We start from the raw sequence: 23,695 nt of genomic DNA on the forward strand, positions 1-23,695 counted from the left end.
GTAAGTACATTAGGAACTTTGAATCATTTCAATTGCATGTATACTTCAAGTTATTCACAAATAGCTACTTTAAAAGTGGACACAGTGCAATTTTCACAGTTCCTGGGGGAGGTAAGTTTTTGTTAGTTTTACCAGGTAAGTAAGACACTTACAGGGTTCAGTTCTTGGTCCAAGGTAGCCCACCGTTGGGGGTTCAGAGCAACCCCAAAGTTACCACACCAGCAGCTCAGGGCCGGTCAGGTGCAGAGTTCAAAGTGGTGCCCAAAACACATAGGCTAGAATGGAGAGAAGGGGGTGCCCCGGTTCCGGTCTGCTTGCAGGTAAGTACCCGCGTCTTCGGAGGGCAGACCAGGGGGGTTTTGTAGGGCACCGGGGGGGACACAAGCCCACACAGAAATTTCACCCTCAGCGGCGCGGGGGCGGCCGGGTGCAGTGTTAGAACAAGCGTCGGGTTCGCAATGGAAGTCAGTGAGAGATCAAGGGATCTCTTCAGCGCTGCAGGCAGGCAAGGGGGGGCTTCCTCGGGGAAACCTCCACTTGGGCAAGGGAGAGGGACTCCTGGGGGTCACTTCTGCAGTGAAAGTCCGGTCCTTCAGGTCCTGGGGGCTGCGGGTGCAGGGTCTTTTCCAGGCGTCGGGACTTAGGTTTCAGAGAGTCGCGGTCAGGGGAAGCCTCGGGATTCCCTCTGAAGGCGGCGCCGTGGGGGCTCAGGGGGGACAGGTTTTGGTACTCAGTCGTAGAGTAGTCCGGGGATCCTCCCTGAGGTGTTGGTTCTCCACCAGCCGAGTCGGGGTCGCCGGGTGCAGTGTTGCAAGTCTCACGCTTCTTGCGGGGAGATTGCAGGGTTCTTTAAAGCTGCTCCTTTGGATAAAGTTGCAGTCTTTTTGGAGCAGGTCCGCTGTCCTCGGGAGTTTCTTGTCGTCGTCGAAGCAGGGCAGTCCTCAGAGGATTCAGAGGTCGCTGGTCCCTTTGGAAGGCGTCGCTGGAGCAGAGTTCTTTGGAAGGCAGGAGACCGGCCGGTGAGTTTCTGGAGCCAAGGCAGTTGTTGTCTTCTGGTCTTCCTCTGCAGGGGTTTTCAGCTAGGCAGTCCTTCTTGTTGTTGCAGGAATCTAATTTTCTAGGGTTCAGGGTAGCCCTTAAATACTAAATTTAAGGGCTTGTTTAGGTCTGGGGGGTTAGTAGCCAATGGCTACTAGCCCTGAGGGTGGGTACACCCTCTTTGTGCCTCCTCCCAAGGGGAGGGGGTCACAATCCTAACCCTATTGGGGGAATCCTCCATCTGCAAGATGGAGGATTTCTAAAAGTTAGTCACCTCAGCTCAGGACACCTTAGGGGCTGTCCTGACTGGCCAGTGACTCCTCCTTGTTGTTCTCATTATTTTCTCCGGCCTTGCCGCCAAAAGTGGGGGCCGGGCCGGAGGGGGCGGGCAACTCCACTAGCTGGAGTGTCCTGCAGTGCTGTGACAAAGGGGTGAGCCTTTGAGGCTCACCGCCAGGTGTTACAGCTCCTGCCTGGGGGAGGTGTTAGCATCTCCACCCAGTGCAGGCTTTGTTACTGGCCTCAGAGTGACAAAGGCACTCTCCCCATGGGGCCAGCAACATGTCTCTAGTGTGGCAGGCTGCTGGAACTAGTCAGCCTACACAGACAGTCGGTTAAGTTTCAGGGGGCACCTCTAAGGTGCCCTCTGGGGTGTATTTTGCAATAAAATGTACACTGGCATCAGTGTGCATTTATTGTGCTGAGAAGTTTGATACCAAACTTCCCAGTTTTCAGTGTAGCCATTATGGTGCTGTGGAGTTCGTGTTTGACAAACTCCCAGACCATATACTCTTATGGCTACCCTGCACTTACAATGTCTAAGGTTTTGTTTAGACACTGTAGGGGTACCATGCTCATGCATTGGTACCCTCACCTATGGTATAGTGCACCCTGCCTTAGAGCTGTAAGGCCTGCTAGAGGGGTGACTGACCTATACTTGCATAGGCAGTGAGAGGCTGGCATGGCACCCTGAGGGGAGTGCCATGTCGACTTACTCGTTTTGTTCTCACTAGCACACACAAGCTGGCAAGCAGTGTGTCTGTGCTGAGTGAGAGGTCTCCAGGGTGGCATAAGACATGCTGCAGCCCTTAGAGACCTTCCTTGGCATCAGGGCCCTTGGTACTAGAAGTACCAGTTACAAGGGACTTATCTGGATGCCAGGGTCTGCCAATTGTGGATACAAAAGTACAGGTTAGGGAAAGAACACTGGTGCTGGGGCCTGGTTAGCAGGCCTCAGCACACTTTCAATTGTAAACATAGCATCAGCAAAGGCAAAAAGTCAGGGAGCAACCATGCCAAGGAGGCATTTCCTTACAATGAGTATCCTCTGAGGTGTTCCAGGACTTGCTCCTGCTGCCGGCAAACTGGAACGAAGCTTGTAACTAGGCGGTCTTGTAAGAGTGAGGCAATCCGGATGTATTGAATGGTCGGAATGTTGAGTATTGCATCTGTTCCATAGCTTACTTTACATCGAGTGAAGCAATGAAGAAAATTGTAGTCTTTTTCCTGTCTTTCTGTGAACTGCTGTCTTGTAAAACAGTTGACTTATTGTAGTGCCTTTCGGTATGAAACTAGAGTGGGTACGGCCAAAAGAGGAGAAAATAATACATTTTCTTATTAGTAGACAATCCCACCCCCTAAATATTCTGGAGTGCTTCAGGTGTCCCCTCAAGCCACAAACTTGGCTTAATAGGTCCAATTTTGGAATGTCTTGCTGGTATACGCCGCCATAAACATTAATATTTACTTGATTGTGAACTTCTCATGGCAAACACGGCGGCTAAATAGCGTTTCTTAGGTAAAATGTCCGTATTCCAAGCCTTTGCACGTCTCGAGTCTGGTTTAGAATTCTCGGTGGTCGGGAAGTGGAGCCTGAGGTTGGTGCTGGCCTATGTTCGGGATTAGCCTTGCTACTGAATATTCGGTTGAAAATTTAAAATCCCTACTCAACCCAGCAGTTCAGCCTTGCCCTTTTTGTGTATACACACCACAAGGCACTAACAACGGGCGTGCTAATGTTCACCACCAACTAAAACTCCACTCTTATTTGTGCAGGTTTATAGAGCGTCAACTTGGCCAGAGGGCATGAGACGAAAATAGCACAATCAAGTTACATAGTAAATAACTACCTAACAGGAGACATTGGAGGATAATTCAAATATTTTTTTATTATTTATTTATTGGAGTAAGAGTCCATAGCACAGAGTAAAATTAACCGAAAGATGTTTAACAAGATTAAGATATAATTGAGCTACTTATAGTTCGAAGTTTCAAGAAAATGTATTTTAAACGTAGCATCCCTTACAGGTTCCTTTTGGTCAGGCGTAACCTTACTCGGAAGGCTTGAGCTAAAAATTGACATTTTATTTTGACTTGGATTCTTCGTTTGAGACTCAAGAAGGCAGGAATGTGCGAATTGTCCTACTGTAAAACATTACTACTGTGTTTTTGAAGCAGTAAGCCATGTTGATTTCTTCTCTCCCTAGATCGGTGCCACGAAGGGGGCCAGTCTTATAAAATTGGCGATACCTGGCGCAGGCCTCATGAGACTGGGGGCTACATGCTGGAGTGTGTGTGTCTGGGCAATGGAAAGGGAGAATGGACTTGCAAACCTGTAGGTAAGTGAATGTACCACGGCAAGAAACTGGAAAATGTGTGCACTTATGCTCTTAAAATGACCTGTATAGCTGACCTTGCACTTCAACATCTTCCAGGTGCTGCACAAACTCTTCCCCATCCAAATTTGATGCACGCATTCTACATAACTACTTTTGATTATCATGGTTCCTCTATGCATGTGTGTGAGCCTGCCAAGAGTCTTTGTACTTCTTGGAATGTAAAGCTGTGATTTATGGTATGGCGGATTGGGCAATTTTCGCCTTAATGGTCTTTTAAGGAGAGAATTCGGGAGAGTGTGACAACCCCACATCACGTCGAAGAAACCCCTAATCTGTCTGAATTGCTGTCTTAAATATTTTTCTAACGTGTGTGTAGTTTGCAAAATCTGGCCTACTCCCAAAACGTTTGGAGTGCTTGTTATTGGTAATTTTTAATATTCTGTTTTGTTTATGATCTGCTTCTGTCCGAAGCTTTACCATGCGTTTGATTTTGGTGAGTGGGGGGATGATCATGATGATGATTTGGGGGGGGGGGGGGGTTTATGTTGTTTAAGTGCTCGGTTATTTTGCAAAGGAATTGGCCTAGGGGCAGTTTGTCTAAAACAATGGACTGCAAAAGTGTGGGGGTGTGTTTTTTTTTTTTTTTTTTTTTTTTTTTTTTTTTTTTGGGGGGGGGGGGGTTTAAATACATACAATTCAGTACCAATGCCCTCTTTTTTTTAAAAATATATATTTTTTTTTTCTAATCCTTGTTGCAGCGGAGAGGTGCTATGACAACTCAGCTGGTTCATCATATGTGGTAGGCGAGACATGGGAGAAGCCTTACCAGGGCTGGATGATGGTAGACTGCACCTGTGTGGGCGAGGGAAGTGGACGCATCACCTGCACGTCTCGAAGTAGGTTTATAGCTTATTCAGGGGCTACAGTGTCAGCAAGTGGAGAGTCTCCTGACTGTGTGCTCTCCAAGAATAACTAAAATTCTTAGTGTTCACCTATTCTTTGTAGTTTTGGCAGTGAGCACTCCTAAAACAAATCCACCTCAATAAAACCTATTTTTAGAATCTATTACAAATGAATCGACTTTTATTTAGATAAAAGGGCAAAGTTGAAAACTGGCAATTACTCTGGGTCCAAAGACTAAAGTGAATTTTGTTCCCTCACTGTTACGGACTTAGTCTGCCTAATGATACCAGAGTTAGCATTTGAAATAGTGATTTGCTATTTCAGAATGTTTGGGTTGGAGTGATTTGGTTGGTCCTGGGCTTCTTGTTGTAGTTGCCTCTCCCAGTGAAGTAGCATCTTATAAACACAGTAGCCCCCTACCTTTGAAAATCTGAGAAAATAGTGCTTTGAAGAACTTACACCGGCCACAAATGGTTTGGAGAAGCAATCTGGCCATTATAGATACTTAAGTTTTTGCTGCTTGTTTATGTCACAGGTGATGTGAGGAAGGTGTTTTGTTGCCATATTTTCTTTTTAAAGTGTGTTGACTTTAAAGTATCCAGTCAAAACAATTCAAACAGTCTCTGCAGCCTTGTGGCACTTGCTTTTGGGATTTATGAATAGGTATCTTCTGCTTTCCTTTACAGACCGGTGTAATGACCAGGATACAAAGACCTCATACAGGATTGGTGACACCTGGAGCAAAACCGATGCCCGAGGAAATCTGCTTCAGTGTGTCTGCACAGGGAATGGGAGAGGAGAATGGAAGTGTGAAAGGCATGCCTCCCTCCAGGCTTCTGGCACTGGTAAGTCAATCTCCTACTGGGTTTTCGGGTGGGTGTGGGGGGGTAATTAATGAATGAGATAAAGGTTATCTAAGCAAAGTGTCACTGTAGTGAGACTTATTTTTGGTTATATTTTTGCTGTGGCCATTAAATCAACAAAACAAAGGAGTTATAGTTTCCTCTCAAATTTCTTTAAAATGGTGTGGATTTTTTGGTTCTGGTACTTGATACAAAATAAATGTGTCTAGGTATTTATACTCTACATCTTAATGAGCTTTATTCATTTGATATTAGTTTGTAGTGCTTCACTTCAGCAGTTAATCTTCTGAGTCCACAATTAAATGCCCGTAGGGTGACGGTAAGATGTGTTCGATGGCATGTGTGGCTGTACATACACATCTGCATACTTCTGCCATCTAGTGTTGGGTCTGGATGTGTGCAAGCTGTTTTTTCTTCAAAGAACCTGTTGGAGTCATGAGATAACGTGACCCCTCCCCTTGGTCATACTGCACATGGACATTGAATCCATTGTTTTCTTTCCGCCATCTGGTTCAGATGTGTTAGGTACCCCAGTTCAAGACAGTTACAGGCTCCCTTCAAGCCATCATACATCACCACAGTTGTCGGTATTGTTTTTGTTTGCTTTTTAGTCCCATACATCGCAAACTAGTATAAAATCCCTATTCATCCTTTTTTTTTTTTTTAATTTTTTTATTTTTTTTAATATTTGCTTTTGGCCTTGCCCCGTCGGGCTTCACTTAATTCCACAATATGTAGCATAAACTTGCACTGCAGATGGAATGGACACCCTTTCGATTTTGTCCTAGCTGCCATGCTAAATATCCACACACACACCTCCATTCAGTTTGCATCCTGTTTATCTCCGGACAAGGAAAGTTGTGAGGCCCGTCTATCGTTTAGATCGAAGACACTGCAAGTACGGGTGCATAGAAAAGAAATACAGCACAAGGAGTTGGAAGAGATACCAGGCATCTTTGGTACAAGACATCAAACTGCATGAGGCTTCTGCGGCAGAGGAAAATACCTTTTCTATTCCACACTCTGAGACTAGCATGCACTTGCAGGAGATTACATCAGCGCAGCACGCAGGGAGTACAAAGGCCCATATCCTATCCACTTTAACATTCAAGACTGAACATAAGGCTGCTAGGCCACAACTGACAACAGGCCATGGTAGGCACTGGACAATCGCCAAGGATGCCGACTTCTGTCATGGCACCAAAGGCTAAGCGTAAAGCTCCAGCCAATTCTCAAACTCAACTGGTTTTGCTGCCAAGCCAACCATTGCCCCATTGCCGTCTTTGGCACCCAAGACATCTGCACCAACCACATCCAACACTTTGGCTCTGAAACAAGGCTTCTTCAGTACCAAAAGATTGGACTTCAACGTAGAAATTGACTGCTTCAGCAGTAGGGCCTATTTTTAAGACTTTAGCACAGAAACTCTATCCGAAACAAGACGATGCCTAATCCTGGTTGGATCATCACAAAATCAGTGTAGCTGACACCAACTCAACCCAAGTGTCGTCTTCATTCGAGGAGGCCAATGATTTACCCACACCTCCAAAGGTGTGGTGGGGAGAAAGGACATGACCACCAGTCCTCTACCTTCTTCACCACACCCACAGGTCTCTCCACAATATCTTATATAGAAGATGGAGGAGAAGAGTATCCACAACAGACACAATTGGATCCTTGGGGAACCTGATATTGATCCACCAGGCGATCCAGTCCTACACCCAGCTAAACCATATCCACCAGTTGACACCACATCTTTTAATGAGCTGGTATCTAGGATGACTGAGTTTCATCATATCCCCTTACACAGGGACCCTATAGAACTTGGTTCCCAACCTTTTGACTTCTGTGGTACCATTAGCTCATAAACCAGCTAATTCAGCAGCTAATTCACAAACCTCAGCAGATTCACCTCCTCCAGATAAGTAATCTAAATTGATTGATGCATCAGGCAAAAGGCTGGGTGTTCAATCGGATAATCACTGCAGATTTGCTAACACCCAGGGGCTGCCAACAAGATATTATAGAGCTCGCTGGGATGAAATGGAAGTCCGTATTCAACATCTTCCAGAGGAATTCAGGAAAAAGGGACAGCAACTTGGGAAATGTAATTTCAAATAATTCAACTAGATTTGATCTTGCTGCTGCAGATAGAGCTGTAGGGGTATAAACACTAGTGTACTATTTGTGGGGAAACTGGCACCCTGTTGCAGGACCCCTACCTTTTGCCTGGTTTCTGGGTTAAACTTGGACTGGAGGGCACTGTGAATCCAGTGCCAGTGTTCTTTCCCTAAACTTGCAAAAATATTGATACAACTGCGAACACCTTTCAGCTGCCACGAAGTCCCTAGTAAATGGCACTTGGGTAACCTGGGAATGGGGTACTAAGGATAGGCCCCGAGGGCGGCAGCAGCACAGCTTGTGCCATCCTCTGGGACCCTGCATCCAAGTTCACGTAGCCCTACCATTGCTGGCTGAGTGTCCTTGTGTAATCCTAAAATGCAAACATGCCATGGCACACCGCTGGGGTGACCTGTACATTACACACTGCATGCAGTATAGATAAGCCACCTGTATGGCTGGCCTTCCAGCCCTAAGGCAGGGTGCACTATAATGCATAGGTGCATGAGCAAAACACCCCTACTGTGTCCTTGCCAAACCTGGGACATAGTAAGTGTACAGAGCAGACATTTTTAAATGCATGTGCTGGACTTTAAGTTTGAGTTTCACTGCTACATCATGGCTACTCCAAATCCTGGGTTTGGTATCCAACAACTTGGAACAATAAATCCCAAATAGTACCCTATATTGGATTTATTGCAGAATGTACCCAGGGGCCACCTTAGAGGTGACCCCCCGCAAAAGTGAACTAACCCTTGTACGGTTGCTGGCTGGTCCTAACCAACCATGTCACCACCAGACAAGATTCTGTCTCCCTGGGGTTGAGGGCCTTTGATCTTGGACCAGAAAACAAAGCTCTTCCTGGGCAGAGGTGTACACTGCCTCACATAGGAATTGGCACTGCCCTGTCTGCAAGCAAGCTTCACAGGGCTTGCCACCCTTGAAACTCAAACCCAGTCCTGCTGGCAGCAGATGGCCACCCCATTGCAAACCCCCACTTTTGGCAGGAACAATGGTGGGAAAATGTCCAAAGACCAGGAGGAGTGGCCCCTCCCAGCCTGCACCACCCTTGAGGTGTTGCAGACGAGGTGACCTCTCAATTTCATGTTACTCCATCATGCATGGTCGGAAAATAGCTAATCGGGGATAGGGATGTAACCTCTTCCCACAGGAAGTGGTCACATAGTGGGTGTAGCCACCCTAAGGTAGATGGCCCAGTGGCCACTACTAGGTACTCCCCAAAATGCAGGAGTTGGTGGGCATCCCTAGACCTGGAGATCAGATATTACGGACACAAGAAGGCCAGTGGCAAAAAAAGGCTCAATAACCGAAGTCCTGTTGTAAAAAAGAAGCCAAACCCTGCCTTCCGCACCCAGGACTTGACAATCACTGCTGAGAGAGTCGACTGGACATCGGGAGGACTCTCCAAAACCCCAGATGACCTCCACCCTTCTGAAAATTGGCACGACCTTCCTCCAGATGGAAGGCATCACTCCCTGCAACCAAGAAACAGAAACCAGTGACGTCCAGTTCACTGACTGGCTGCTGACCAAGGAACTGGACAGGGCAGTCTGACAAAATCCACCCGACAGACCCAGAGGACAAACTCTGCAAGTGTGCCAAGTTTGGTAGCACTGCAACCTCCAGTTGCTGAACCATGCAATTGCCATTAGTACTGGACCCCCAACATTGGATACGCAGAAGATAAGTCCACTCTGGACTCCAGTGACCAGAAGCAAGCAGCATTCGAGGGACTTCAGGACATGCAAGAACCACCCCCTAGAGTGGCCCTGCAGACCTGCAATCTACCTTCCAAGAGACATGCCCCCTGGTTCCAAAGGCTCCTTTGTGCACAGCTCTTGGCTAACCTATCTGCTCTGCACCCAGCCTCTCTGGCCCCTGCACTGGAGAACCAGCTGTGCTCTAAGGGTTCCCCACCCCTTGCGACCTCTAAATTCCAAGGGGACCCAATTAACTCACCTTTAACTCCACCTGTGCAGTGCATTTCCAAGTGGTCCCCCTCGCCTGTCCTGCACCAGCTCCAAGACTTTCAGCTGCTGCTTGAACTGGGGAAATGCCCAAACTTCTCCTGTGTGTGTGTGTGTGTTTTGTTTGGTAAGATTTTGCCCATTGAGTCCTATGGTGTGTAGTTAAATACAAATACTTTTTGCTGAACTTTGAAAATTCATAACTTAAAGTACTTACCCGATTTTTGATGATCTTAGCCTTAAAAAAAAAAAAATAATAAAAAAAAAAATTGAGATACAATATATATATATATAGTATCAATCTGAAGTGTTTTTGTATAATTGGTCTCTAGTTAATCTTTTGAGTATGACCACATTTTATTGATACGGTGTGTAGAACAAGTAATTATCACTTAGCAATTTGAGCATTCAGTGGTGTAATTCTTATATCTGTAAACCAATGTGGGGTTCCTCAGACTACCTGCACCATGCACATCGTTTTTATACACTATGTAGAGCCAGTCCTCCTACACTATTACAGACATGCCTGATTGTGTATATCTGGTTTTAAACCTGAGGTCCAGTAAACGCTTTTAAATGCTCCTTTTGCCCAACAACACCTTTTTGGCCCTGCAGTAGACCAAGCACTAGAGAAAAGGAAGACACTTGAGCAACCAAGTCTATGGGAGCACTTCAGACGCCCACAAATTGTGGTTCCTTTTGCAGGGCTACATACAAGCAGGCCAATAAACAGCCAGCATCCGATCCCGCTACCACTTTCAGACGACACCATTAAACATCCTCTTCTAGAGAATTTTATAGAGGCACCTATAGGGGGAAACAATTCAAAAAGGTGTTTCCACTCGTGCCACACCTTTCACATCAAAGCAGCAACTCTTTCCATTCCCCCTAATCATTCAATACCTGTCATGGCGCCTACAACAGGTGTTGTGTGTGTTTTTTTTTTTTTTTCTTTCTCCAAATTGGCAAAAAAAAATCAGATCAGTGGTGTTGGATATTATCCAACATGTTTATTGCCTGGAGCTCATGAACACACCTCCAAACATACCACCCCACAAACAAACTCTCTGTGGAATACTTACTACTGTTTAAATCTGGAAGTGCAGGCTCTCCTTCAGAATGGAGCAATCGAACTAGTACCTATTCATCAGAGAGGAACAGGATTATATTCACTATACTTCCCTATGCTAAAAAAAGGACGGTTCACTTTTAAGTATCTGAGATCTAGATAGATTCAATCACTACATTCTGTCAGCACTTTCATATGGTGACTTTCCAAGATGTAATACCCCTATCACAGCAAGGAGACTTCATGTCTGAACTAGATCTAAAGGATGCATATTGCCACATCCCAATACATTCAGCACACAAAGTACCTCACATTCGTCATACAAGGAAAGCATTATCAGTTCAAAGTAATTCATTTTGGAGTAATTGCACCTTGTTGTGTCCTCACAAAATGCCCAGCAGTTCTCAGCACATCTATGCTGACAGTGTTCATGTCGTCACATATCTGAATGATTGGCTCAAAGTCCAGTTCACTCCAGCAATACATACAGCCTACCCGAACAACACTTAATCAGCTAGGATTTGTCATCAACGTTAAAACGAGGAAAGAAAAAATCCCTCCTCACTCAGGATTCAAAATATAACAACCTGGCTGCAACAGGCATACCCCAAGCAACAGATCCCTGTAAGGACTGTTCAGAGATTTCTAGTCCTGATGGCATCTTGTATTTCAACAGTGTCACATGCACGGGTACATAGGTGTCCGCTGCAGGGGTGTCTGGCAGGTAAATGGTCTCAATCACAGGGTCAACTACAAGATCGTGTTAGTAGACTGCTGCCCTCACTCTACAGTTGTCTTGCCTATCTCTGACAATCTGGCATTGACTTTACCTCGTGGCTTTGAAGAACCACTTGCACATATCAAGACCCAACACTAGATAGCGAAACTATACAGAGCATGTGAATCTACAGCACTATATGCCACAAACAGATACATAAAGGGTAAGTAACATAATCCTTACTTGCTCTTCTTTCTTACAAGGTGGATTTTGCAACTTTCTACAAAGCGAACTGTTGGTGCCTTCATTTTATATTGAAAATGCTTATGTTTTTGTTAAGCAAATCTAAAAGTTTAGGGTGCATTTTCTTACCTATGTTAACCTTTCCACCAGGATCGGTCTCAAATACATTCACTGAAGTACGGACTGCAATCTACCAGCCAGAGACCCAGGTGGAGCCCTATGGTCACTGTGCCACTGACAACGGCATGCTGTTTTCTATCGGGATGCAGTGGATAAAGACCCAAGGCAGCAAGCAGATACTCTGCACTTGCCTGGGGAATGGTGTCAGCTGCAAGGAGATCAGTAAGTGTTTCAGCATCTCTGGGTGGGAGGGTTAATGGGGGTTGTGGAAGGGAGTGGTGCATGTCTACAGCCTATTGCCTACGTGTTCCTGCTTGAATGTCTGTGGCTACTAGTAGCCCAACAAGAGATTCCTGCACTGACAACCCAGGTGTAGAACCTCTGCTAAGGGTTACATTACTCCTTCAATCCTTTGATGTGGCTGTGTAAAGTCTTACAGCATTAATCCTACCACTAATAGTTTTTTTAATTTTTTTATTTATTTTTTAGCTCCAACTCAAACCTATGGTGGTAATTCCAATGGAGAACCATGCGCCCTACCTTTTACTTATGGAGGCAAGACTTACTATTCCTGCACCAATGAAGGTCGCCAGGATGGAAAGCTCTGGTGTGGAACTACCTCAAACTTTGAAGAGGACAAGAAGTATTCATTCTGCACAGAGCATAATGGTAAGGTACTGCTTAGATCTGGGTGTGGGGTGAGAAGTTAATATTACTGAGGTCAGGCTTTTAGTATAGTAGTTTAGGTCCTGTGATGACTAGGAATTTACCATTTGATGTGCAACCCTTTTCCCCCCTCCTCCCCCCCCCCCGCTCTAATAATTACGAGGTTGGTCAGAACCAAAGCTGGCTGATTAAAAGCAGTGCATCTTAATAGCTGGTTAGGGTAAGTAAGGGGACAGGTTTCTGGGCTCAACTGATGGACTTGCATTGAATTCTGTGTAAAATTGCCGTTCAGTTAATGACCAAACTTGTTTAACCGTGTAGTTGTCTAGCCAATACCCGAGTCAGCAGCTTTCTATTTATTTAAATATATAGCTGATTAAGTCTGATATTTGTACTAAATAGTATGCTGTGTCCAAAAAGCATCTGTGCCATTCATGGATAATTTATAGCACTGTCCACACAATCCAGGAGGTTTCAGCCGTTCCTTCTTTGGGTCAAAAACACTGAGCTATTAGCATAACACATTGTCAATTACAACTTGAGTAGACCCACCTGAAAATGTTAGCTGCTTGGCTGTATCCTTCCCCTTCCAGTGTAGTGCAAGAGGCATTACTTTATAGCTGAGCAGGATACTCCTTGTACATTTAATTCTTTATTATTGACACTGTATTTTCTAAGTTTTTTTTTTTTTTTTTTTTTCTCTCTTCGGGAACTTTCTTTCACTGCAGGATTGTTAACTTGATCTTCATTATTTATCTTTTTTAAAATGCTTATTTTATTTAGTTCTGGTCCAGACCCGGGGAGGCAATTCTAACGGAGCCCTGTGCCACTTCCCATTCCTGTACAACAACCGCAATTACACTGACTGCACATCAGAAGGGAGAAGGGACAGTATGAAATGGTGTGGCACCACTCTTAACTATGATGCTGATCAGAAGTTTGGTTTCTGCCCTATGGCAGGTGAGTGCTGCACCAACATCCTTTAAAGGGGCGTTCTATGGGTTTGACTCTTAAAGGGTGGTAGGTACCCACATAGCTTCATGTTTATGTAGTGAGTTGCAAAGGTTGGTAGCTGAAATGTTATTTATTTGTCCCCGTTATAGCACATGAAGAGATTTGCACCACCAATGAAGGGGTCATGTATCGTGTTGGCGATCAGTGGGACAAGCAACATGACCAGGGACACATGATGAGATGCACCTGTGTGGGAAACGGCCGAGGAGAATGGAACTGCATTGCATACTCCCAGCTCCGTGGTAATCTTGGAATGCTCTGGCACTTCTCATTCACTTTATTTTAACTAACATTTCCTAAATCCAGCGTTGCCTCTTTGTGGTATGTTCTATTTTGATTGTCTGCTTTCTCTTAGTTTGTCTACCCTGGTAGTATAGCTGTAGTAAAGTGCCCTCTTTCTTGGCCTGGTTTGCCCCCATCTACTGCCTGTTGTCAATGTTTTTGACTGTGTTCACTGGGATCCTGCTAACCAGGACCCTAGTGATTATGCTCTCTCCTTCAAATTTGGTTGCTAACAATCTTTTCTTGCCACAATTGTCATACTGCTCCCCCGTCCACCCCATATAAGCCCCTAGTATATGGTACCTAGCTATCCAGGGCATTGGGGATCCCTATGGGCTTCAACAGTTATTCTGCCACCCATAGGGAGCCCATGTAAAGGGTTCTGCAGGCCTCCCATCGCAGTCTGCATGAACCGGGTGTACGCACCCGTTTTCCCTACACGTCACTGCACCAGGTCACTGAGTCACCCCTATGGTAGGCCCTCTCTGCCCAGAGGGCAGGGTGCAGGTACCTGGGTGAGAGAGCACCCCTGCCCTAGCAGAGGTGCCCCCCACGAACTCCAGCCCCATTTAACTGGACTTCATGAGTGCGGTGACGCCATTTTATGTGTACTGGACATGGGTCACTACCTATGTCCAGCTATATAATGTTAACTTCGAACCTGGGAATGTATGGTATCAAACATGTTTGAATCATGCAAAAGTATTGGGGTAAGTATTGGAAGTATAGTTCCATGCACTCTGGGGGCTCCTCAGAGGAACCCCCAGCATTGCTACCACCAGTCTTACAGGGTTTTCTGGGCAGCCCAGCTGCTGCCACCCATCAGACAGATTTCTGCCCTCCTGCTGCTTGATCTGATCACGCCCAGGAAGGCAGAACAAAGTATTTCCTTTGGGAGATGGAGGTAACACCCTCTCCCTTTGGAAATAGGTGTGACTGCCTTGGGGGGGGGTAGCCTCCCCAAGCCACTGGTTTGCTTTGAAGGGCACGTTTGGTGCCCTTTGAACATGAACCAGTTCACACCGGTTCAGGGACCCCCCGCTTCACCACACTACCACAAAATAGAGCATTAGAATTCTCCTTTTGCCACTATCTTACCTCTAAGGGGAACCCTTGGACTCTGTGCATACTATTCCTTACTTTGAAATAGTGCATACAGAGCCAACTTCCTACACCAGAGGTCCCTGGGTTCTGCCATCTAGGCAGGGAACTCTGGGAGCATCTGAATGGCCAGGCAAGGCAGGTGACATCAGAGGCACCCTCTGATAGGATATTACCCGGTTAGGTGACCAAGCCCCCCTTTTTGGGCTATATAGGGTCTTCCTCTGGGGTGGGTCCTCCGATTTGGCTTGCAAGATTCGAGCAGGACTCCTCTGCAAGTTCTACTTTGACTTCTGGCCTCTGGAACCGCGACTGGACCCTTCAGGAGCCTACAAGCTGCCAATCCACGAGCATCCTCGGAAGACTGCAACTCTTCAGCCTGCACAAGAAGAATCTTCATCTCCCTTGGGGTAAAGGCATCACTCACCTGCATCCCCTGCAACGACAACCAGCTGCATGGATCGCCCCTCATTCTGAGTGGCGTGGGTCGTGCAACACTTGGGGGGGGGGGGGGGGGGGGAGGGTCGGAGTGGTCCCATTGGTCCTCTCTACCAGCTGTCGCACTTTGGTGGTGGCAAGTCCTTTCTACTCCACGAAAGACAGTGCCACTGTGCACCGTGTCCTTTGCAGCTGCCAATACTTGTTTGCTTCACCTCCAAGGGGAACTTCATGTAATGTGTAGCTCCAGCACTCCCTCCTGCATGTCCTGGGCCTCTACGTGGGTCTCCGTCGACATGGGATCTACTTCTGAGGGGGGTGTGCTCTGCTTCAGCGATTTGTGTCCCTGTCCTGTGGGCGCTGCCTCTGCGGGCCTGTGACGCAGAGGGTCCCCCTGTGACTTCCCCTCCTGTGTAGAGTCCTCCTGGACCTTGCTGGTCCCCGGCAGCAGCTCTTTTCCTCCAACCATGAATTTGCCTTTGCCAAGGCTTGTTGGTGGAAATCTTTCACCAACACCCATCTGCAATCCAGCTTCCAGCACGCGGACACCTTTTGCACTCATCAGGAACTCTTCTTCAGCTCCTGGGCTGCAGTGCTGACCGGTCTTCCTTCTTCAACCAACTCAATAGGTACCTCTGGGTGGGTAGTACCTCTTACTCCCTCTGGACTCCAGACACTTCTGGACTTGGTCCCCTCTCCACAGGTCTCCCTCTAGTTTTCCACTGCTGGTTCCTTGCAGGCTTTTCTGGGTGTCTTTCTTCTTTTCATCCTGTGGGGTGGTTTTGGGGAAATCCAGTGTTTTATTCCTGATTGCTGGGAGAGGGGGAAAGTGGGGAGCAGGGGGTGGTACGTACTGCATTACTCACCTCTGGGGTTTCCTAATACTCCCAGCTCACCTCTACACGTTTTATTTATCTGGGTGGGGGGGGGGAGGGGGGCTGCTTTCGCATTCCACTTTCTTAGTAGATGGTTTTGACTCCTTCTAGTGCCACTATTGCTCATTGCTATTTTACACTGTTTTATAATCTTTTATGCCTCTTACTGTTGTGTGTGTGTGTGTGTGTGTATATATATATATATATATATATATATATATATTGTATTTACTTACCTCCTATTGGAGGGTTGCCTCTCTAACATTTTCTGATACTGTGTGTCAAAAATAAAGTACATTTTTATTTTTGTACAACCAAGTGTATTTCTTGTGACTGTAGTGTTATTGCATGAGCTTTGCATGTCTCCTAGATAAGCCTTGGCTGCTCATCCACAGCTACCTCTAGAGAGCCTGGCTTTGTAGACACTATCTACACTTCACTAAGAGGGGATACCTGAACCTAGATGCCACCACACGCCAGGCCAGCTTCCTTCAACAGCTCATTGTTTTTCTTTAAGGAGTGATATATTTTAGTGTAGTGATTGGGCTACCCTTGCCACACTATGTAAATGTACACATTCTGAACCTCTGAGTGTGACTCCCCCAATACTTTAATTCAGGTGTCTTCCACAAAACAATGAAGCCTTCGACTTTTGGGTATGGACAAGCATACGAAATAATTGACATTTGCCAGGCATGTAAACGTGCCCATAATGAGGGCACAAAACTTCACGTTTGCTTTAGCACTCCCTGGGTAGGGGTGGTGGGCGGTGCACAATGGAAACGTGGTAGAGCCTGGGTGATGTTCCCTGGACAGAGTGCAATGTTTGTTCAAGTTCTTAGTTTATTGTCTTATCTTTGTGTCCACAGATCAATGTATCGTAGATGGGATCACCTATGACGTCAACCACACATTCACAAAGCGTCACGAGGAGGGACACATGATGAACTGCACGTGCTACGGACAGGGTCGGGGCAGGTGGAAGTGTGATGCAATTGGTAAGTGTGCAAATTAATTTCTCTACTTATCTGTTTTTGATAAGCATAATTGAACAGTCTGTTAAAAGGAGAAAGCACACTGACTTTGATACTAGATTTTAAGAATCGGAGGGTAGTACTTGCCACGGTCTTTCTGCAAATACAAATGGAGCTGTTTATTTGAAGCCAATGTTCACTAATTTCATGCTTTAAAAAAACCTGAGGGTGACTGGCTTCTACTCCTCACTTTCCTCTCCCCCATCAGCACCTCTGACTTGCTTCTGCTCCTTTTGTGCCCCTTACACACCTCCATATTGCTCTTTTTCAGATGACCACCACCCACCTCCCCTGGTTTCTGTTTATTGATCTGTTACCACTATTCAAATATGCATTATAGATTTTAATAAATGCTGAATGCATTGGTCAGTGCTTTTATAAATGCTGGTTTTCGTACCACTCGACCATCCTGGCACCATGTATAGCAGAAACCATAAAACTCCCCTCTAGAAAGAAATGCATGCCAAAAAAATGATTCACAGGCAGCAGCTTTCTAAGGTAACAGCTTAATAATTGTGTGGCAAAAACTGCGATCTCTGAACATGAACTTTAACAAGCGCCATCTGTTTACCTGGTGGTTCTTTGAATGTATAACTTCAAAAGGCTGATAAGATGTGATCTGTTTGTCCTGCTTTATTTGCTCCGAGTTTTTCTATACACAAAACCCTGGCATAGTGTGTGGGACCCGCGGGGAGGGAGGGGCAAGCAAGTGCATTGATGGCCCTCCGCCCATCCAATAGCTTGTCATTTGGTTTAACTCCAAAGTTGATTACATTTCGATATCCAGGTTATAAGTGTAGCTCTGTTTCCTTAGCAGTTTTGATGTCTTATCTATTTATTTTTTTTCGGGGGGGGGGGGGGGGGGAGGAGTGGCGGGGTTTCGGGTTGGCGGCAGAGGTACATGTGAGTGGGTGTACATTTCCTGGATTTGTTGAGCTGTTGGTGGCATAGTTCAGTTTCGCAATGAAGTTAACTGTTCAATTGTTAAATTTAACCTGGATTTTTGTACTGCATACTTCCTGGTAGGATACCTACAGCTTTATAGATACTCTGACCTGAAGGTTCACATCTTAGAGTATGTATTGAATGACTGTCCCGTGACTAACAGAATTTCCTTGTGCTTTATATAAGGGGAAACTAGGGCAAGCATAATTTGAGATCTTTCCATCTCCCAGTGAAGTTTGACTGCCACAACGTCATACACCATGATAGCCGTGCACCGAAGCACCATTGGTTGATTTGGAGGTGGCTAAGATGTCATGGCGCCTGCTCTGATCAGAGGTAGTCGGCCATAAGGCAGTTTCCCAGGACAGGCATAGCAACTGTAGTCTCTGGCCCATCACCTAAAATCAGAACTTTCCAAACGAGTACAAGTTGCACTGTACAGCCAGGAGTATACATGGAGTGTTAAGGCACTAAGGGCCATATGTACGAACACTTTTTTTCCCATAGACACAGAATGGGTAACAACCTTTGCTACACCTGGTCCTAAATTCTTGCAGTTTGTATGTTTTGTGTTACAAGTCTTGTAACTTTGAGGTGGTCCCTCAATACATGCATCAGATATATGTAAATGTATATTGAGGGCAGAAGAGCTGCTGTTCACTACTGGAGTACAGCCACAACCCATTTATTTAATTGCCTTTCCGCCACAAACTGGATTAACTTCTTAAGATCTCTGTGCTAGAGTACTCTACACTGATATTTGTTCACTTGAACTAATAATTACCAACTCCACCTGTTCCTAATTCGCATGACCTCCTTGGAATGTGAATAACCACGTTTGTGTTCATTCATACACCTTGTTTTAGACCAGTGCCAAGATTCTGAAACTCGCACGTTCTACCAAATTGGTGACTCTTGGGAGAAGCATGTCCAAGGAGTGCGCTACCAGTGCTACTGCTATGGCCGGGGGATTGGGGAGTGGCACTGCCAGCCTCTGCAGACCTACCCAGGTGAGACATGGACAGGGTGGAGTGGAGTGGAGGCAGGGAGGTGTGTGTGTGTGTGTGTGTGTGTGTGTCTCGGGTCCCATTGGGCTAATGAACCTGCTGAACACGTATGATTTTTTTTATTTTTTTGGCTCACATTTTAGTGACGCAAAATCGACCTTTCCTCTTATAAGTTGGGTAAGCTAGGGTTCTAAATCGCAGTGAAATGTTTAATTTTGATTTTAATGCATCACTTGCATTTCACCAACATGTGTACTCTTAAACATACTATGAGAATATGTTGTCATACCTCTGATTGTTGGTGATAAGCAACGTTTTCCTTCTGATTATGAATCCTGTGTCTCAAATTCAATCAAGGTTAAAACTACAAATGCTAACAGATATTAACTTAAATCAACACGCTGGGCAGGGAGAGAATTGGGAGATTTTTCTTCTTTATTTTCAAAGATCTCTCCTACAGTGTGTGTGTGTGTGTATGTGTGTATATATATATAATTTTATTTTTTATTTTTTTTGTGAGCTCCTGCTGAGCTGGAGCCCGGCGTTTGGTTGAGTTTTAAGTGGCTCTCCTACCACTATTGAATACAACAATTTACGTTGTGCTTTGGTTCTGCGTGGTGGCTACCTCTGACCTTCATTTGTTTGCTTCTTTATTCTTTCCTTCTATGAATTCTCAAGGGACTGCTTGTGGTAATGCTCTTATCATCCAAGAGAAAGACCATGTTACTTCATGGTTCTGGCTGTATCATTTTGCCTCCAATGCACGGTTCCTTAGCAATGCTTGTAGGTTATTTTACTTGAGAATAAAATACATTTTCGTCCATGCATTGTAATTTTAAACCGGTTTTATTAACTTTAACTTTTTTTAAGGATTAGTCAGGACTTCTGTGCCATTGCATGTTTTCACAAATTAAAACCGTCTTACTTTAAAATGGATGCCCAGCCTTGTAAAATGGCCACCATTTTTTTTACGTCACAAAAGAAGCCAGTGCCCTGCTGTTTCTCCACTGTTCTATATACAGTGCTCAGAAGCAAGGCGAGTGTATGCAGGTTTGCTCGGATGATGATGATGAGGTGGGGGGTGGTTCTGTTCTGCTGTATGAGAATGTGTGCATAAGTTAAATTTTTGATTAATTAAGTTTGTTACTTCATGTTATCAATGTTATTGTGGTACGGGTATTTTGCTATGCTTGCCAATCCTAAATTGTACCAGCTTTCACCAAATATGCTCTAATGACACTGCAATAGTTGCACTTATCTGCAAATATCTGTAGGTCCTAGCCCTCCATGCATGAAATAAACAGGTTCAATGAGCTCCCACCTGCCACTACAGAGCAGATTAGCTAATACCAAACCATGGAATCCATACATTCTGCCATATTCTCAATTCAAAGTACCAATGTAAACTGCTGCATGAACTTAATCTTGTGGGCCGTTAAAGCCTGGCTGTAAACCCCACATTTCTTGCTGATTGGGGTGTGGTTTTGGCATCCTCCAGAGAAGAGTCAACATGAGCGTGAAGCCCTGATCAGTCCAGGTGCTACAATGGCAGCAGTGCAGAGACTGGTGCTTGGTGAAGGAACTGTAGTGCACGATTGCACATTTACATTGCATTTTATTTCTGCCGATTTGTTTCCTGCTGGACATTTATTTGTACAATGTATATGGCTGAGTGGAACCAACACATAAGTATGCACTCAGTCACTCTCCCTTGCTCCCCAATACACAATCCGCACCAGTTTGCATGCTGGACGGTTTGAAGCATAATTGTAATGCCTAACCAGCATTGACAAGGCAATCACTAGGGTGTATTTCTTTATATAAAATATATATTTAGATTTAATTTCACGTGTGTCTATATATGTGTGGGCTTGGAGTGTTACAAGTTGTTGTTGTTCAAAGAAGTCTTTTTGAGTCATGAGACCGAGGGACTCCGCCCTTTCGGCTCCATTGCGTATGGGCGTCGACTCCATCTTAGATTGGTTTTCTTTCCGCCATCTGGTTCGGACGTGTTCCTCTTCGCTCTGTATTTCGAATTGGGAAAGTTAGCTAGTTATTGGAAAATTTGACGGTATTGTTCGCGCTCGGTACCGGTTTTGTGTTAGCACATCGACACCAAAAGAAAGAAGCGCTGCGGTGGCCCTTCGGGGCTTCCACTCCTCAGTGGGGCTGGGTCGGCCGGACCACGACAATCTCCAAACCTCATGGACCGGACCCCCTTCCGTTTCTGCCCGAATTGCCACCCAAAGTATCCTTATACAGACCAACACTTGGTCTGTAATCTGTGTCTATCACCGGAACACAGGGAGGATACTTGCAAGGCCTGCCGGGCATTTCGATCGAAGAAGAACCTACGCGATCGAAGAGCCAGAAGACTTCAGATAGAGTCGACTCCGGCCGAACAGATAGACGTCGAAGAAGAGGATGGATTCTCCATTCACGAATTGGACTCGGACGACTCCGACACTGAGCAGCCGAGGGTGCAGCCGAAAACTGTGAGTAAATCTGCCCCGGCCAAGACCCACTCAAATTATAAAGGCCAAGGGGATGCCACCGCCAACAGGCCATGGCTTAACCCGAAAACACAGTGACCAAACATCAGCACTGAAAAAGGCCTCCCAAGAGCCAAAGACATCCGACTCCAGTTGAACTACTGGCACCGAAACAACTCGACGCCGAGAATTCGACACCTCCAAAATTAAAAAGGTTTCCTCGGAGCCGAAAAAGAGTGCACCAAAACCTTCGGTGTCGTAACATGCAGCCTCGGAGCCGAAAACAGGCACCTACACAGACACGGGCTTTCCAGCCAGATGCAGGGGGCACAGATTTGAGCAAGAACTGGGTATGGGAGACCCAGACCATACTCAAAGGAGGCTGCACATCCAGAAAGAGACTGGTAAAATTCAAACTCTGTGTAGGAAGTTGGCTCTGTATGTGCTATTTCAAAGTAAGGAATAGCATGCACAGAGTCCAAGGGTTCCCCTTAGAGGTAAAATAGTGGTAAAAATAGATAATACTAATGCTCTATTTTGTGGTAGTGTGGTAGAACAGTAGGCTTATCCAAGGAGTAGTGTTAAGCATTTGTTGTACATACACATAGACAATAAATGAGGTACACACACTCAGAGACAAATCCAGCCAATAGGTTTTGTATAGAAAAATATCTTTTCTTAGTTTATTTTAAGAACCACAGGTTCAAATTTAACATGTAATATCTTGTTTGAAAGGTATTGCAGGTAAGTACATTAGGAACTTTGAATCATTTCAATTGCATGTATACTTCAAGTTATTCACAAATAGCTATTTTAAAAGTGGACACTTAGTGCAATTTTCACAGTTCCTGGGGGAGGTAAGTTTTTGTTAGTTTTACCAGGTAAGTAAGACACTTACAGGGTTCAGTTCTTGGTCCAAGGTAGCCCACCGTTGGGGGTTCAGAGCAACCCCAAAGTCACCACACCAGCAGCTCAGGGCCGGTCAGGTGCAGAGTTCAAAGTGGTGCCCAAAACGCATAGGCTGCAATGGAGAGAAGGGGGTGCCCCGGTTCCGGTCTGCTTGCAGGTAAGTACCCGCGTCTTCGGAGGGCAGACCAGGGGGGTTTTGTAGGGCACCGGGGGGGACACAAGCCCACACAGAAATTTCACCCTCAGCGGCGCGGGGGCGGCCGGGTGCAGTGTTAGAACAAGCGTCGGGTTCGCAATGGAAGTCAATGAGAGATCAAGGGATCTCTTCAGCGCTGCAGCCAGGCAAGGGGGGGCTTCCTCGGGGAAACCTCCACTTGGGCAAGGGAGAGGGACTCCTGGGGGTCACTTTTGCAGTGAAAGTCCGGTCCTTCAGGTCCTGGGGACTGCGGGTGCAGGGTCTTTTCCAGGCGTCGGGACTTAGGTTTCAGAGAGTCGCGGTCAGGGGAAGCCTCGGGATTCCCTCTGCAGGCGGCGCTGTGGGGGCTCAGGGGGGACAGGTTTTGGTACTCACAGTCGTAGAGTAGTCCGGGGGTCCTCCCTGAGGTGTTGGTTCTCCACCAGCCGAGTCTGGGTCGCCGGGTGCAGTGTTGCAAGTCTCACGCTTCTTGCGGGGAGTTGCAGGGTTCTTTAAAGCTGCTTCTTGAAACAAAGTTGCAGTCTTTTTGGAGCAGGTCCGCTGTCCTCAGGAGTTTCTTGTCGTCGAAGCAGGGCAGTCCTCAGAGGATTCAGAGGTCGCTGGTCCCTTTGGAAGGCGTCGCTGGAGCAGAGTTCTTTGGAAGGCAGGAGACAGGCCGGTGAGTTTCTGGAGCCAAGGCAGTTGTCGTCTTCTGGTCTTCCTCTGCAGGGGTTTTCAGCTAGGCGGTCCTTCTTCTTGTTGTTGCAGGAATCTAATTTTCTAGGGTTCAGGGTAGCCCTTTGTTAGAAATGGGGTCTTTGGTTGACAGTCAGGTTACCCCCTGTTCAAGCAAGGACCCTCACTCTAGTTAGGATAAAAGAGAATCACCCTCAGCTAACCCCTGCTTACCCCCTTGGTAGCTTGGCAGAGCAGTAGGCTTAACCTCAGAGTGCTGGGCGTAAAGTATTTGTACCAACACACACAGTAACTTAATGAAAACACTACAAAATGACACAACACCAGTTTAGAAAAATAGGAAATATTTATCTAGACAAAACAAGACCAAAACGACAAAA

At 46.0% G+C, this 23,695-nt stretch overlaps 1 protein-coding gene across 7 annotated transcripts in view; it reads left to right on the plus strand.

Annotated features, from left to right (window-relative positions):
- Nucleotides 1-23,695, plus strand: part of FN1 (fibronectin 1) — a 169,419-nt gene that overhangs the window by 21,567 nt on the left and 124,157 nt on the right. For all 7 annotated transcript variants that reach the window (XM_069225626.1, XM_069225627.1, XM_069225629.1 and 4 more), the window contains exons 4-12: nucleotides 3,525-3,656; nucleotides 4,415-4,552; nucleotides 5,246-5,404; nucleotides 11,712-11,903; nucleotides 12,171-12,350; nucleotides 13,131-13,307; nucleotides 13,451-13,603; nucleotides 16,927-17,055; nucleotides 18,903-19,046. In XM_069225626.1, the coding sequence (XP_069081727.1) occupies nucleotides 3,525-3,656; nucleotides 4,415-4,552; nucleotides 5,246-5,404; nucleotides 11,712-11,903; nucleotides 12,171-12,350; nucleotides 13,131-13,307; nucleotides 13,451-13,603; nucleotides 16,927-17,055; nucleotides 18,903-19,046 (1,404 nt within the window). The remainder of the gene's footprint in view (nucleotides 1-3,524; nucleotides 3,657-4,414; nucleotides 4,553-5,245; nucleotides 5,405-11,711; nucleotides 11,904-12,170; nucleotides 12,351-13,130; nucleotides 13,308-13,450; nucleotides 13,604-16,926; nucleotides 17,056-18,902; nucleotides 19,047-23,695) is intronic.

This window comes from Pleurodeles waltl, chromosome 3_1 (genome assembly GCF_031143425.1).
Source record: "Pleurodeles waltl isolate 20211129_DDA chromosome 3_1, aPleWal1.hap1.20221129, whole genome shotgun sequence".
In the NCBI taxonomy this organism is placed as follows: Eukaryota; Metazoa; Chordata; class Amphibia; order Caudata; family Salamandridae; genus Pleurodeles; species Pleurodeles waltl.